Source organism: Ambystoma mexicanum, chromosome 6q, assembly GCF_040938575.1.
Source record: "Ambystoma mexicanum isolate Mex_15411 chromosome 6q, UKY_AmexF1_1, whole genome shotgun sequence".
Taxonomy (NCBI): Eukaryota; Metazoa; Chordata; class Amphibia; order Caudata; family Ambystomatidae; genus Ambystoma; species Ambystoma mexicanum.
In genome coordinates this window covers 1625172581-1625185430 of record NC_090937.1, presented here as the reverse complement: position 1 = coordinate 1625185430, position 12850 = coordinate 1625172581, and the positions used below count along the sequence as shown (strand labels likewise).

General features: G+C 48.8%; 1 protein-coding gene across 4 annotated transcripts in view; it reads left to right on the top strand.

Moving 5' to 3' along the window:
• LOC138516922 (transcription factor COE3-like) overlaps positions 1–12850 on the top strand; it is a 550133-nt gene that overhangs the window by 442131 nt on the left and 95152 nt on the right. For all 4 annotated transcript variants that reach the window (XM_069632382.1, XM_069632383.1, XM_069632384.1 and 1 more), the window contains exon 11: positions 3597–3685. In XM_069632382.1, coding sequence (XP_069488483.1) covers positions 3597–3685 — 89 coding nt within the window. The remainder of the gene's footprint in view (positions 1–3596; positions 3686–12850) is intronic.

The window sequence follows — 12850 nt, the reverse complement described above, 5'->3', positions numbered from 1 at the left end:
CAATCACGTTGGTGTATATTAGTGATTAATACATGGTGCAAACTTCAGCCTGGGGGTTTCAGTCCCCGGGCACCAATCAGGAGCGAGATAGCCTAGAAAGAGAAGAAATGGCACAAGGGAGCAAATACTGTATAAAGCAAAGAGCTTCCCCAATGAGAGCGCGCCACGTCACCGACCGGGGGCCCTAATGGTTTTTATATAGCGCAGGGAACGCAGGAATGGGATACAACACTATGGCTGCAATTACAAGGATTGGCTATAAGTGTGGGGTTAGAAGCGTAGGGAGGATGGGGAGGCAGGCTCAGACCGCACTGGGGTCGATGAGGGTCTGAATATTATTGGTCGTGTGCCCTCAGCCCTTTTCTGAACTGTAAATAACGAGAGGAAGGGAGTGGAGAATTCAAGACAGAAGACTACTGGAGGGAGAGGCGGAGCGGGCATCACAGTGCATACTGACCACGCCCCTCCTTTGCCTGGCTACGCCCCCTGGCCACACCCCCTCCCTGGCCTGGCATGTCCTCCAAGGCCTGGCCATGCCCCCTGGACTGGTCATGCCCCGGTTGGCCTGGCCATGGCTACATATGCCCTCCCTGGCCTGGTCGTGCCCCCTCCCTGGCCTTGCCCCTCCCATGCCTAGATATAGCCCTCCCTGGCCTGGTCATGTCCCCTCCCTGGCCTTGCCAAGTCCCCCATGGCCTGGACACGCCTCCTGACCTTGCCCCCTGGCCTGGGCATGCCTCCTGGCCTTGCCGCCAGGGCCTGGGCAAGCCAACTCCCTGACCATGCCCCCTTGACTTGTTCATGCCCTGGGCCCTGGCCATGCCCATGTCTGACTACGCCACCTCCCATGTCTGACCACGCCACCTCCCTGGCAACGCACCCTGGCCTGGTCATGCCCCTTCCTGGCCTGGCCACGCCCGCGCCGTAGATAACTTATCACTGGGGCAATCTCTCTACCAACACTGCATAAAGACAGATGGTAAGGAGGGTTTTTGGGTCGATCCGATACACAAGCACTTTGAAGCGGTCACGAAAGAGTTGGCGAGTGAGGCCTGAGAATGGGAGCGGGCGACGCCTTGTACCAGACCAAGGCGAACAGACCCAACACGGTGGGATTCTAGGCGCTTTCATCGCCACTGTTCGCTCGTGGCAATGCATCTTTGCCACATAATCTTTTCTTATATTGGGGACCCGGGGGCCCCACAAACTTCCCTTCGCCCCATCATTCTGCCGCCCCCCACATCCACCCCTTCTCTTGCGCTGCATTTCCCGACCATCCTATATCAATAAATATATATCATGCTGTGGCCACAAGCAAACGGTTCAATGTGGACATTGCGGGGGTGTAAGCACTGCAGAACTTATCATGTAGCGCTATATTACATCCGGGAACATAGCATAAGAGAACATAGCACACCACACTGAAGAACGGCCATGTGCCTACCTCGCGCGGACCCTCACACATTCCCTTAATGTACACACACACTCTCTCTCTCTCTCTCTCTCTCTCTCTCTCTCTCTCTCTCTCTCTCTCTCTCTCTCTCTCTACCTCCCTCGCGCTCTCTTTCATTCGGTGCTCTCCCTCCCTGTCTCCCTCTGTCTCTGTCCCTCTCCCTCTCTCATCCAATGCCTCTCTGTCTCTCTCCCCCTTTCTGTGCCTCTCTGTCCAACACACACACAGACACGTTCTATGCTTCTCTCTCTCTCTTATGCTCACTCTGCCCCCTCTCTTTCACACCCTATGCCTATTTCTGTCTCTCAGTGTCTGACCCCCTCTCTCACACACGTTATGCCCCCCTCTCTCTATCTCTCTCTATATTACTCTATCTGTCTCTGCCCCCTCTCACTCTCTCACACCATATGCCTCTGTATATATCTCTCTCCCTCTCTCTCCCTGTCTCTGCCCCTCTCTTGGTCACCTTGTCTCCGCCCCCTCTCTCTCACACACTATGCCTCTGTCTCTCTCTCCCTATCGGTCTCCCTGTCTCTGCCCATCTCTCTCACACCCTATGCCTGTCTCTCCCCGTCTCTGCCCATCTCTCTCACACCCTATGCCTCTCTCTTTCTCTCCCTCTCTCTCCCCGTCTCTGCCCATCTCTCTCACACCCTATGCCTCTCTCTTTCTCTCCCTCTCTCTCCCCGTCTCTGCCCATCTCTCTCACACCCTATGCCTCTGTCTCCCGACTCTGCCCCTCTCTCATACACCCTATGACTCTCTCTTTCTCTCCCTCTCTCTCCCCGTCTCTGCCCCTCTCTCACACACCCTATGCCTCTCTCTCCCCGTCTCTACCCATCTCTCACACACCCTATGCCTCTCTCTCCCCATCTCTGCCCATCTCTCTCACACCCTGTGCCTCTCTCTTTCTCTCTCTCTCTCTCCCCGTCTCTGCCCCTCTCTCACACACCCTATGCCTCTCTCTCCCCATCTCTGCCCCTCTCTCACACACCCTATGCCCCTCTCTCTCCGTCTCTGCCCATCTCTCTCCCACTCTATGCCTGTCTCTCTCTCTCCCAAACTCTGCCCCTCTCTCCCTCAAACCCTATGCCCCTCTCTCCTTCTGTCTCCATCCATGTGAATAGCCCAGTGCCCAGTGAAAAAAATCCAATATTGGGGAACTAAATAATGTGCTCCGCCCACCCCCACCGCAGAGGGTGTACACTTGGCGTGACCCGGTCTTGCGCGCTTGATTGATGGCTGATGGATGAACAGACGTGAGCTCGTGGACCATCCTACTGCAAATCTCCTGGGATTAGGAAGACATGTCCCATTCAATTCGATGGAAATGCACCGCCAGGCGCCCCAAAAGGAGATTCTGACAAACTAGAGTAGGCACGCGCAGGACCTGCTGCTAATGCTACAGGGAGACCCCGGAGAATTCAGATATGGGAGCAGGGGCCACTGCAGAGACCAGCAGAGAGGCAGAATCTGAAAACTAAATCACTGCAATCTGGGTGAATAGCTCACGAGTTAAGAGCTCCCCTCTGACATGCGGCAAGCCTGCACTTTGCAGACGCAGCCCCTTCCAGGTCAATAGATACAGTGTCATTAAATTGGGTAATAACGACACCTATTGTTATAGTGCTTTGAAGTAGCAGGAAGCCAGCATGAGGCCCTATATTAAAAATATGATGCTGTTTTATTATCAAGAGCAGCTTTGCAATCTTGTGCCGCTCATTAAATGACGTTGCATTTAATAAGGAACGAGTTATTGACAGCTGTGACAATGCAGGGAAACGCTTAATACAAAATATTTGTTTAAGGCACACTCAAAAATAATGTCCTTACACTTTAGAAGAACGTAGTTGGTGTTATCAATATTCAACTCAACGGTACGCATTTTATCCAGCTTGGAACGTTGAAAGAATAAGTCATTCCTGCTAGGATGCTAACTTTTGCTTTCATGGTTACTCAAATGAATCTGCCGCAGGCGCATTAACCCATTGCACTAGCATATAAGTAGAGCATTTGTAAAAAAATAAATATATCAGACTGAATAGCCATAAAACACAAATGAAGCACATACTGAGGCAAGACTATTCTGGAGTGGTCTGTTTGTGTTGTAACCAGTCCTTTTTCCTCTGCTCTTTTTGACTAGCCCTGAACGAGCCGACCATCGACTACGGGTTCCAGAGGTTACAGAAGGTGGTCCCGCGGCATCCTGGAGATCCGGAGAGGTTACCCAAGGTAGGACCAGTATGCCCTAACCACTCCTGACAGAGGCCTCCAGTGGCCCGGTAGACTGGCCCAGCCCAGCCCAGCGAGAAACAGTGTGTATGGCGTGGACTCTGTAGTGGGGCGCTGGCCTGCCAGAGGGGGCCTCGGTAATACTAGAGACAAGGGATGTGACGCGAGGAAAAGCTGCCTTTAGACAGAAATTGTTAAGAGTTGCACATTGAAAAGCAGCAGATCCAAGATGGCCGCCTCATGTATCCTATGCTCATTTGGTTTGGTTTTAGCTGTTGTTGCTGAATACAGTCATACTATGTTCTTGTAAGTGAGACTGCTAACTCACAAAGTTATGGTGTAAGGGTCCTTGTGCCCACTGTCCTTCACTGACACTACCGTTTTCATCAGCTGCTGGTTAATTGCATAATTGACCCAAAAACATTTGACCTAAAACATTTGATCGAATTGTTATGACCTTTTTTCCGGTCATATTTAATTAACTAAATATATGGGGTGTGTAAGGGTATATATTAGGTAGAGGGGAAGTGGGAAGGGGGCTTGCGGGGGTCGTCCCTGCAATTTAGACCGAAAAAATATCAAATAAATGTGACCAAGTGTGATTAGGCCCAATGTTTTATGTCAAATAGACCCAAACCGGTAAATCGTGCCACTGCAGTAAATGAGCTAACACCACCCAGAGTCAGAAAGTTAAAAGGATAGTGTTAATTTTAAACTTTTCACTGCAGTCACTCTAGGATTTTATAATCCGATCTGACGGTGAATAATACAGCGCACACATTACCAGTCTGTCCTGTGAAGGTTTATAGCTGTGTTTTGAGATGTTGTCCAGAGCAGGTTTAACCCTGAAGCCACAGCCAGGGGTTCCCCACCTTTGGCTCTCATGATGTGCTGGACTACAACTCCCATCAACCACTGACAACACAGTCAATGGTGAGGTGTCATGGGAGTCGTAGGCCAAAACGCCAATGCGAGCTACAGGTTCTAGATCCCTTGCCACAGGCATCCATGCTATCCAGCTTGGGCATGCATCCTTTAGCTTTCCAGATGTTATGGACTGCAACTATCTCCAGCCTTAGCTAGTCTAATAAATAATGAGAGATCATGGGAGTTGTAGTTAAAAACCATCTTGAGTTGTAAAGCCCTTTCCATAGGCATCCGTGAATTGTATCTCTGTTTACTCACCATCTCGTTCCCTCCAATCCCCTGCTGCACTCAACCTCACTGTCCCATGCCCCATTTCTGCCTCCCCCAGCTTCCACTCTTTCTCCGTACTCGCCCCGCTCCTCAAGGACTCACTGCCCATAACAGTCAGCGCCAGCCCAACTGGGGATCTCTTGAAAGCCTGTCTTACACTTCAATTACTTGCTAAAGAGGGAGCTGCCTCTACCACTGGGATCTGCAACCTGTGGCCCGGCACATGTTTTGGACTACAACTCCCATTTATTCTAGCCAAAATAATCAATGGTGAAGGATCATGGGAGTTGCAGTTCAAAGCAACTGGAGAGACACAGGTTGCAGACCCCTGCTCTTCCCTCTTCCCCCATCCTCCCTACCTGACCCCATATTCTGCTTTGTCTTGTTGACTATATGTTTCATCCACGATGTTTCTAGTTTCCGGTTTGTTTTCTTCAGGGCGTTAGACCACCTTGCTGCCTCTCGTTTCTACAATGGGGTGAATTGTTCCATAGATTTCCGGCTGTTAAGGGCTTCTATAATCCAGCGAGTGGATTATGTCAGCTCATTCTTCTGGTAAAAGGTGCCCTGATGTGGAGATACTTGGCTTGGTGAACTCACACAGTGTCTGTAGATCCTGTAGGCTGATGGTTTTCCACTATCTCCCCGTGATGGCTCCTTGTCGCGTGTTAGTAAGTAGGGTGCTGTCTGGAGCATTGTTGGCCAAAGGTATCATGCAGCGCTTGCTCTAGAGTCCGTGAATAGGTGGAGCTGCAGGGTTCAGGCACAGACAGAAAGTTGCCTTGAGGGAGTGTCTGGCTGAGTGAGTTTCGCATGTAAATCACCTGTTCAAGGTGAAAGCTAACCATGTAGGAACTAAATGACCCCAACGAAGGGTCATTTTTCGTCAAACCAATATTAAAATCTCCTAGCACAATAGAGTGATCATGTGGTGCCATGAGGCTCCCAATAGTCTCCGTGAGGCTATCCTGTGCATGTGTGTTAAGGATATGTTAGTTTGGTGGTTGAGAAGTGATTCTCAGCCCTGAATTTCCAGGGTTTCTGACCCATAGGCGCCACTGCAATTCCTACTCCTCCCATCCCTTTTTGATTGTCAAAGGGGAGTTTCTGACGTCAGTTACACTATGTAATCAGCCAATGGGCCTTTTTCCATGATAAACAGTACATCAACACTGCCTTTGCCGAGGAGTTCCTCCTGATCGGTTCTGTAGTGAGGCATAGCGCGCGCGCGTTTCATAGGTTGCATTGTATCTGATTCTCGACCTCTGAGCTCTGCATTCGTATTGCCATTTTGCTTTGGTTTGACCTCTGTGTGAGTGTGTTCTTTGTTGGACCTGGGGTTGTGGTTATGTGATACGCTGTGCCCGGTTCGATCGTTGAGCTGTTCTAGTAAGTTACGCGTTGGGTTGAGGTGTTCTTCAGGCTCATGGTTGCCTGGGAGATACCAGGTGCTTTCTACATAGGCCTGCTAAGTCTTTCTTACGGGTGTGGGGGGGGCGCGGTTATTCTGTTGCAAGTTTTCCAATATGGGCCTGAGATTCCTAATTGTTGCAGTGGGAAAACGAGTCGGTACATACCTGGATTGTGCAACTGTTCTGGTTGTAGCACTCCTGTGCACTGATCAGGGTTCATGTTTTGTGTTGTTCTTTTGTTGTCTCCTGCTGTCCTCTAGTTTCTTGGGCAATTTGCTCCAATCTTTTCTTGGCACTGTATGTTGGGCACGTTGGTGGGTTGATAAGTAATGCAAGACCTGGTCTTAATGTCGGCAATGTTTGCTACCCCCGTGTATAACTTGGCCGTTGTTGTGGAAAAGTGCGTAGGTGAGGATGTCTGTGGTTCACTGGACGATGTGATTTATAGCGGTGACATTAATACACATTTGATAATGTCCATACTCATCCAGCTGTCTTTCCTGGAGTGGCTCATTCTGATATGCAAAGTGAGCTAAAGACTCTGGGTAAGTCTCTCGTAACCAGGACTAATGTCTGGCAGAGGGACTCCCAGGACCCCCCTTGTTAATTTGCATATGCAAGTAACTTTGGGTCTCACCCTAAGTTACTAGGGGAATCCAGACGTGGACCCCTTGCTCACTATTCTTAGGGAGGCACTGTTCCACCCTACTGATGAGGTCCAGCCAGACCGAAACACGTGTCTGGGATGCTGTTGGTACTCTTGTTCAGAGGAGAATTGCCTAGCATTTCGGTGCTGGACTGCCCATGGGCAGGACAAAGACTGATATGTTTGGGATATGTCGTCTCTGTGAAAGATAGTGAGCTAAAGACTCTGGATAAGTCTCTCGCAACCGGGACTAATGTCCGGTAGAGTGACTCCCAGGACCCCCCTTGTTTTTGCATCTAGTAAAATGGACTGTTCTTATCTGTCAGCAGGTTGCAGCATACACACAGCTCATTGATCAGGATGGTCGAGCTCACACACAGCTCATTGATCAGTATAGTGAAGCTCACACATTGCTCATTGATTAGGATGGTGAAGCTCATGCACAGCTCACTTATTAGGATGGTCAAGCTCATGCACAGCTCATTTATTAGGATGGTCAAGCTCATGCACAGCTCATTGATTAGGATGGTCAAGCTCATGCACAGCTCATTGATTAGGATGGTCAAGCTCATGGATTAGGATGGTCAAGCTTACACACAGTTCACTGACTAGGTTGGTCAAGCTCACGCACAGCTTATTGATCAGGATGGTCATGTTCACGCATAGCTCAATGATCAGGATGGTCAAGCTCATGGACAGCCCATTGATTAGGATGGGCAATCTCACACATAGCTCATTGATGAGAATGGTCAAGCTGAAACACAGCTCATTGATTGGGATGGTGAAGCTCATGCACAGCTCATTGATTAGGATGGTGAAGCTCATGCAGAGCTCACTGATTAGGATGGGTAAGCTCACGCACAACTCATTGATTAAGATGGTCACGGTGGATCTATGATGATCCCTCATTTTTCTGGTGCCAAATGACAGTATCACTGAATTCATTTTTACTGATCGTATCTCTCCTACTTCAAAATGGGTATGAACCCCCACAACCACATCTCCCCCGCCCTATTCTATGTACCAATCCCAAACTTACCATTTACATGTATGAAACAAAACATGGGTAGAACTGGTCACAGTAGGGTTATTGTATCCCAATGTCGGCAAGATGGCCCTAGACATCGCGCAGCATTGAAACCGCACACCACAGCAGGCACTACCATCCAGCGCTGGTAGAGAAGGAGCAGGGTGCAACATGTTTACTACCAGCTGCATCCACTGACCCTGGAGAAAACATAAGGAGATAATATATTCTATATACAGGGATCAAAAGCAACTCCTGGGTGTCCAGCATTAACCAGTGCCCAGAAGCTACCATCGGGCAACAAGGAGCTATTATTACACAGCGTTCCACAAATCGAACTTTCCCATAAAGTGCACAATTATCATGTATGATCCCTTTTAAATGTCCTAAAGATGTGTCCTAATGTGCATTTATAGATTGTCCCAAACGTGCAGAGTTCAATTCACACAGGTGTGTTTGTTTGGCATCAGTTGGCCTGGGGAGCCAAGAGTAGCTCCTGCTACCTGCTATTTCCAAGGGAGGAGTGGCGGGTGGTGCTCCCAGCTCCACTCAATTTCAAACTCTGTATATACATGTAGTGCTTTGGGGGTGCACTCTTTTTAAGCACACAAGCCCCCACATTCTTCATAGTACCCATGGATGCAAATCAAGCTCTGGCCTCAAGGCTGTGGGCAGCCAGCGCTTTGCCAGCTCTTCCCCACCAGGGCCCACTCAGCACTTCGTTTTTCCATGGTCGTTAAATTGAGTACCATTACATTGGGTAATAACACCTATTACTACAGTGCCTAGAAGCTGGAAGACGCTGGCACAGAGCGCTATATATAATATTATTCTACGGCTCTGTGCTGGGCCGGACGCTATTCGCCTCCGCCTCGGGGAAAGAGCGCTTGTGCCCCCTACTGCGGTTTCAAGGAACACAGTAAAGTGCTTTCAGGCAACTGATGCTGGCCTCGACTAGCGGCTTCCTGGCGGAAAGGAGCCTTCTCGGAGCAAAAACATCACTTTTCCACTGACATGCAGCGGAACATTAGAGTGCCTTTCACCTGGGCCGCATGAAAAATGCATGCATGTTCTTATGTAAAATACATGGGGATGTGCACTGGCGGCTCACCGCGAAACAATAGCAGCAAGATCACACAACTCTCTGCACCATCCGCACCCGGCGCCCTTGATTTCCTCATTCCTGTCTGTCCAGTTATAGCCGAAGCCCCGCTAGGACATCAGGGGCTGGCTGAGCACTGTCTGTGGGTCGGTGGTGGGTGGAGAGTGTACGACCACCCCATGAGACCCATGCTCCATGAGTTCGATTATGCCCCGTATCACTCACGGAACTAGCTGATGTGGTGGTGCATTATTAAAAAAGAGCCCCACCCAGGGAGCCGGGTATGAGAGGCAATCGGTAAAGAAGCCTCGTCCAAAGAGCTGGCTATGAGGTGCCTCACCCAAAGAGCTGGCTATGAGGTGCCTCACCCAAGGAGCTGGTATCTGGTACCTTTTACACTGGAGCATCACCCAAAGAGCTTTGCAGTATGGTGCCTTTCAAACACTGGAGCCTCACCCAAAGAGCTGGCTATGAGGCCCCAAAGAGCTGGCCATGACGTGCTTTTTTATACGAGAACCACTGAAGGCCGAATTGATGGCCGACAGGACACCCTGATATACCCTGCACGCGATCACGTCACTGGGTAGGGCCAGGTGGAGGCGTCAGATCCATGTGGAGACCTGGGGCAATTAGGTAAATGACGCACCTCATTGCTTGTTCAGCTTGTTCTTCCCCCTAGAGCCTTAACACTCATTCTCAAGGAAGCAGCTCCACCCTCCTCGGCCCACAACAGCTCTCACGCTGCCCAACACCTGCTCTCACGCTGCCCAACACCAGCTCTCACGCTGCCCAACACCAGCTCTCACGCTGCCCAACACCTGCTCTCACACTGCCCAACAGCAGCTCTCACGCTGCCCAACACCTGCTCTCACGCTGCCCAACACCAGCTCTCACGCTGTCCAACACCTGCTCTCACGCTGCCCAACACCTGCTCTCACGCTGCCCAACACCAGCTCTCACGCTGCCCAACACCTGCTCTCACGCTGCCCAACACCAGCTCTCTAGGGCTTCACTTTCTAGATGGATTCCTGACCGATTACCTTTGAGTTAATATATACCTGACTTATTGCTTGCATTGTTACTGACCTCATAACCGGTACACTTAATGGACAGCTACCTTATTACTTATACTTAAATTGATGCTTGCATCACTACCTGCACACTTGATTGACACCTGTCTCATTGCTATTGCTTAAATTGCCACTTACATCATTACCTGTACACTTGATTGACACTTAACGTATTACTAGTACTTAAATTGTTACTTACATCTTTACCTGTGCACTTGATTGACACTTAACTTATTTCTAGTACTTACATTGTTACTTACAGCTTTACCCATGCACTTGATTGACACGTCTCATTGCTAGTGCTTACATTGCCACTTACATCATTACCTGTACACTTGATTGACACTTAACGTATTACTAGTACTTAAATTGTTACTTACATCATTACCTGTACACTTGATTGACACTTAACTTATTTCTAGTACTTACATTGTTACTTACAGCTTTACCCATGCACTTGATTGACACGTCTCATTGCTAGTGCTTACATTGCCACTTACATCATTACCTGTACACTTGATTGACACCTGTCTCATTGCTAGTGCTTACATTGCCACTTACATCATTACCTGTACACTTGATTGACACCTGTCTCATTTCTAGTGCTTACATTGCCATTTACATCATTACCTGTACACTTGATTGACACCTGTCTCATTGCTAGTACTTACATTGCCACTTACATCATTACCTGTACACTTGATTGCCACATTGTATTACCTGTACTTAAACGTCTAATTACCTTATTGCCTGTACACTTTAACACCTATCTTATTACTAGTGCTTAAATTGCCACTTACAACATTACCTCTACACTTGATTGCCACATTGTATTCCTGCACTTAAACGTCTAATTACTTTATTGCCTGTACACTTTAACACCTATCTTATTACTAGTACTTACATTGTTACTTACATCATTACCTGTACACTTGATTGACCCTTAACTTATTTCTAGTACTTACATTGTTACTTACAGCTTTACCCGTGCACTTGATTGACACGTCTCATTGCTGGTGCTTACATTGCCACTTACATCATTACCTGTACACTTGATTGACACCTGTCTCATTGCTAGTGCTTACATTGCCACTTACATCATTACCTGTACACTTGATTGACACCTGTCTCATTGCTAGTGCTTACATTGCCACTTACATCATTACCTGTACACTTGATTGACACCTGTCTCATTGCTAGTGCTTACATTGCCACTTACATCATTACCTGTACACTTGATTGACACCTGTCTCATTGCTAGTGCTTACATTGCCACTTACATCATTACCTGTACACTTGATTGACACCTGTCTCATTGCTAGTGCTTACATTGCCACTTACATCATTACCTGTACACTTGATTGACACCTGTCTCATTTCTAGTGCTTACCTTGCCACTTACATCATTACCTGTACACTTGATTGACACCTGTCTCATTGCTAGTGCTTACATTGCCACTTACATCATTACCTGTACACTTGATTGACACCTATCGTATTCGTTGTACTTAAATTGCTACTTGCATTATAACCTTTACGCTTGATTGGCACCTCTCTTATTGCTGTTCTCGTGCACATCACCGACCCTTTTCTAACCACACTATTCTCTCCTTCCCCTTCCATGTCTATCCACATCCAATCTCCGTACCCAAGATCCTCGATTTCAATGTAAATTCACAGCTGATTCCATATCACGAACAAGTAAGGACCCTGCTGCCCCCCCCCCCACCCTCCAAAAGCTCGCTCTCCACCTCTCCTCAACTTCATTGGTCAGACCACCCTGGCTTTAGTTCATCACCAACATCCCCTTTGAGTACTTCTCTGCTACTCATTATTTTGCCCGAACACCCAGCATTGGTTAACTGTGTGCCCCCATTTGTGCTGCTATCCTTGCAGCCCACAAGGTAACCCTGCTAGGTCTCCCCACTGCCCTGGACTCTGCAATCTCAGTAATTCCACTCTAATTGGTTATTTATAACGCGCTTAATACCCTGCGCTTTCTAAGCACGGACCCTGGGATCGAACCTGTGTTGCTCCTCATTGTCTTGCTTCCAAGGGGAGCGTGTTGCCCTTGAGCTATCCTCCCAAGACCTGTGAGATAAACAAGTCTAGTTTGGCTGTGCCATGCCATGTAAGGGGACACTCATGTTAGCTCTCCATGCTTCCTCTAAAGTGGCATTGCCGGCCTAAGCATCTCCAGGCTTCCTCTAAAGTGGCATTGCCGGCCTAAGCATCTCCAGGCTGCCTCTAAAGTGGCATTGTCGGCCTCAGCATCTCCATGCTTCCTCTAAAGTGGCATTGCCGGCCTAAGCATCTCCATGCTTCCTCTAAAGTGGCATTGCCGGCCTAAGCATCTCCATGCTGCCTCTAAAGTGGCATTGCCGGCCTAAGCATCTCCATGCTGCCTCCAAAGTGGCATTGCTGGCCTAAGTATCTCCATGCTGCCTCTAAAGTGGCATTGTCGGCCTAAGCATCTCCATGCTGCCTCTAAAGTGGCATTGCCGGCCTAACCATCTCCATGCTGCCTCTAAAGTGGCATTTCCGGCGTAAGCATCTCCATGCTACCTCTAAAGTGGCATTGCCGGCCTAAGCATCTCCATGATGTCTCTAAAGTGGTATTGCCGGCATAAGCATCTCCATGCTGCCTCTAAAGTGGCATTTCCGGCCTCAGCACCTCCATGCTTCCTCTAAAGTGGCATTGCCGGCCTAAG